The sequence below is a fragment of the Merops nubicus genome, unplaced genomic scaffold (assembly GCF_000691845.1).
Source record: "Merops nubicus isolate BGI_N331 unplaced genomic scaffold, ASM69184v1 scaffold8223, whole genome shotgun sequence".
In the NCBI taxonomy this organism is placed as follows: domain Eukaryota; kingdom Metazoa; phylum Chordata; class Aves; order Coraciiformes; family Meropidae; genus Merops; species Merops nubicus.
Genome location: NW_008596851.1, coordinates 899 through 4,771, shown reverse-complemented (window position 1 = coordinate 4,771; position 3,873 = coordinate 899). Strand labels below are relative to the sequence as shown.

General features: G+C 38.8%; 1 protein-coding gene across 1 annotated transcript in view; it reads right to left on the bottom strand.

The window, feature by feature from the left end:
• Nucleotides 1-3,545, bottom strand: part of LOC103769321 (selenoprotein O-like) — a gene marked incomplete at its 5' end in the record, with an annotated part of 21,276 nt that extends 17,731 nt beyond the window's left edge. The window contains 5 exons of the mRNA XM_008936506.1: nt 1,219-1,317; nt 1,417-1,473; nt 1,575-1,639; nt 3,051-3,179; nt 3,427-3,545. Of these exons, the coding sequence (XP_008934754.1) occupies nt 1,219-1,317; nt 1,417-1,473; nt 1,575-1,639; nt 3,051-3,179; nt 3,427-3,545 (469 nt within the window). The remainder of the gene's footprint in view (nt 1-1,218; nt 1,318-1,416; nt 1,474-1,574; nt 1,640-3,050; nt 3,180-3,426) is intronic.
• Between the last annotated feature and the right edge of the window lie 328 nt (nt 3,546-3,873).

Sequence of the window (3,873 nt, the reverse complement as noted above, 5' to 3'; positions counted from 1 at the left end):
ACTTGCCTGCTGATGCTCAGACAGATTTGAAGTTTTGCGTTACCAGCCAACAGCAAAGGGGCTCAAGGTGAAGCCAGTGAATAAACCATCAAAAATGTCATTTACAAACACTGCACTTCAACAGAGTAAACTGCTAGAGAGATTTGCAAATAGAGGCACCTAGCCATGTGGCAGCTGAGTACAAGTCGTTTCTGCAGAACATTTACTTGCATTAAAGCCTGAAATACTGGAGTACAGACATGAGCCTACTTGGAACACAAAATGAACCTGACATTTTAAACACGACATTCTGAAAAATGCAGTTTACTTAATACTGAGAAAATCATCCAAAGGAGTGAATGCATTAAGTCTTCTTTGGTTCAAACAGAATTAGTTTTAGATTATTTTTTTACCGAATCTCCATCTCTGCTCAAGGGGTGTTTGCACAAATAAGGAACTGAGAGCAATGACCTACATTCAGGAAGTACATTCAACTACTGCCTAAAATATTAATGTCCATTTGTCTCACTAAGAACTTTTCCTATCAATCTTACAAAATTCCAGCTAGGTGACAATACAGAAATAGCCACTTTCAACATTTTCCTACTTGGCCCAATGGTAGAAAAAGTCATCCAAATGCTTTAATATAATAAAAGACTCACTTATTAACCATGTAAAATGTATTAACAGGCCCACTGATTATCCATGTACACTGAAGGTATCATCCTCATTTACAGGGCAGGAGCTCTAGTCCTGCTGGCTTTCCAAGTCTTCTGGTGAGCAATAACGGAGGAAACAATTTTATTTTTCTTAAAGAGAAGAAACTCTTGAGTGTAGCATCATAAAAGCTGGAGAGGGGAGTTAGTGTCAGATAAAATCACTCAATCTAATTGCCACTGTGTGCTTTCCAAAATGAAACAGATTTTAAATTAAGGTAATTCAGTTAAGACAACCTTACAAGCGAACAACAGCTGTTCCCCCCAAATACCCAATATTGTATTTAAACAAAACAGTACTTTGTAGCATACCGAAGACAGAAGTGAATTAATTGCTGGAGCTCACTATTACTGGAAAGTTTTATCCAAAAATCTATGAAACTGGCAGGATATATTTTATTCTGACTGCCTACATATGAAAATAAAGACCTCTCCTTTTGGAAACTGTCATGCTTTATTGATGCCCAGTGATACTCAGTCATAAAGTTACCTACAAATTGGGATGCTGTGAAAAGAAAAATACCTAGCAGCTCTGCTTGTAGGGATTCCAAGATAGTTCATGGCCTCACTACACAAAAATTCACGCACAGAAGAGCGAAGCACAGCTCTTCCATCACCATTCCTATAGAGAACAGAGAAATAAGGAACAGGTCATAAAATCAAAGCAAATTTCAAAAAGAAAGCATCCCATTTTGGTGTACATAGATTAACTGCAACTTACCTGGAGTAGGGGGTCCTTCCTGACCCTTTTAACTGTAGTTCCCACCGCTCACCCTGCCTGCAAAAATACCATCAGGATGTCTGACAGAACCTTGGGCTATGCATGTATCAGCTAAACAGAACACAGAGTTGAACTGGTCACTTAAAAAAATGCCACACCTGTTTGTGTACACTCCGATCAGGTGAGCTCTTCCGTCACCCAGCTGACCTGCCCAGCTACCAAACTGACAAAAATGAAAATCAAGTTATTTTCTTCTACCATTTACTGCAGTTAATACTTCAAACAGTACAAATTGCATGCAGGTTCTCTGTGATCCACGTGACACATTTCTTCAGGTAGTCATTAAGACACTGATCCCTAAAGGTGTATTTCCACACTCACACCAGTAATGCATCAGAAAAACACAGAAAAGAAAAGAATAACACCAGTAATCCAATTATTTTTTCTCTCTACCTTCTGGCTATGGTGTACAGCTACAGCCCTGTCTCTTTTGTATAATGAGCTGTTAAACTGATGCAGCTTGTAATTTTTTTTACTTGGAAATTACAAGTCAAACTCTACCATTCTTTTCCATGAATAATCTTACCCATTTCAATGAAACTTAACTCTTAGTAATCAAGGTATTGCAATGAGGCTCTGTCCTTCTTCCCTCCCCATAGGTGTTAATACCTATCATAGAATCATAGAGCTGTTATGGTTGGAAGAGAACTTTAAGATCATGAAGTCCAACTGTTAACCCAGCACTGCCAGGTCACCACTCAACAACGTCCCAGCGCGACAGGTCTACGCATCCTTTAAATACATCCAGGGATGGTGACTCCATCACTTCCCTGGGCTGCCTGTTCCAGTGCTTGAGAGCCCTTTCTGTGAGGAGACTTCTAATATCCAACCTAAACCTCTCATGGAGCAACTTGAGCCATTTCCTCTTGTCCTTTTGCTTGTTTCATGGGGAAGAGACTGATCCCCACCTTGCTACAGCCTCTTGTCAGGTAGTTGTAGAGAGGTAAGGTCTACCCTGAGCCTCCTTTACTCCAAGCTAAACAACCCCAGTTCACTCAGCCACTCCTCAGAAGTCTTGTGCACTAGACTTGTCACCAGCTTTATTGCCCTTCTTTGGACATGCTCAAGCATCTCAATGTCCTTCTCATAGCGACGGGAATCAGAGCTTGTCAGGCTGCAGGAGTGCTAAACAGACTCCACAGCTTACAGAAGTTAAAAAGGTAATTTGCTCCTCATATAAAGAGAAGCCAAGGAAGCATATATGGTACCATGGAAGAATATTATAGTTCTCTTCCACCTGTGACCAAAATGTTCATAATTGTTCATATACTTGCAGACACATACTCATATGGAAGAGTTGAGTAAAGGGCAATATAATGAGGTTCAAAAAAGGCAAGTCCAGAGTCCTACACCTGGGGAAGCTGTGGAATCTCCTTCTCTGGAGACCCAACACCCTCTTGGATGTGTTTGTGTGTAACCTGGTCTAGGTGAACATGCTCTGGCAGGGAGGTTGGACTAGATTATCTCCAGAGGTCTCTTCCAACCCCTACCATTCCATGATTCTGTGTTAACAAGATATAATTCACATGAAAAGACCTACGTAATTCCACCTGGAGGAATGAGGCCATAGTTACCTGATGACCCCCATACCTATGGGCCAATGGAACAGACCCAAATATCACTGTTCCACCACTGACGAACTGAAGAAAATCAGATGTTCCTTTGACAGATATATCAAGATCCAAAATATTTTCAAGAACATCCTGGAGAAAAGAATAATACAGATGGTATTTGAATACGATTAGATTTTCAGTGGTAATGAATGTGGGTTCTCTACAAATTTCATTATTAAACGACATGTCACAGTATGTTTTAGCTGTTCTATTTGTTTAAAGTATATCTTGATAAGATGCTTTCACAATAAATAGCATACGAGTACTAAAATATATTTTAGTGCATGTACTAACAATCTCTATTAATTAGAGAGGAACTAAAGAAATAATAGCCAACCTTTGAAACGGCTACAAGCCGAACTCTAGATTTAAAAGGTGTAGGATAGACAATTGAAAAAATGCAGTTCCTCACATTACGGACATAATTTTCCTGGACCACATCAATAGGAAAAGGATCTGTAAACATGAAACAGACAAGAAATGTATTTTTTTTTTTAAAGCAATTAATAATATTATTCTTAATATCTTTCCTCTTAAATATGATCAAAATACTTCAGAAACAATTAAAACTTGACTCTTTACCACAACATGTATTAAGCCTGCATGAAAAGCAAGCCCAAATAAACTCAGGATTTTATTATGATTTGGATTTGTGAAAAGGATTGAATTCTGCGGTTAACGAAACTGGTAGGCACGCTAGTTTTAAGACCTAAAACATATTAAAGCATAATTCAATAACCTGTGATTATAACAGTCTCAGAGCAGTTTTACATTGCACTCAATT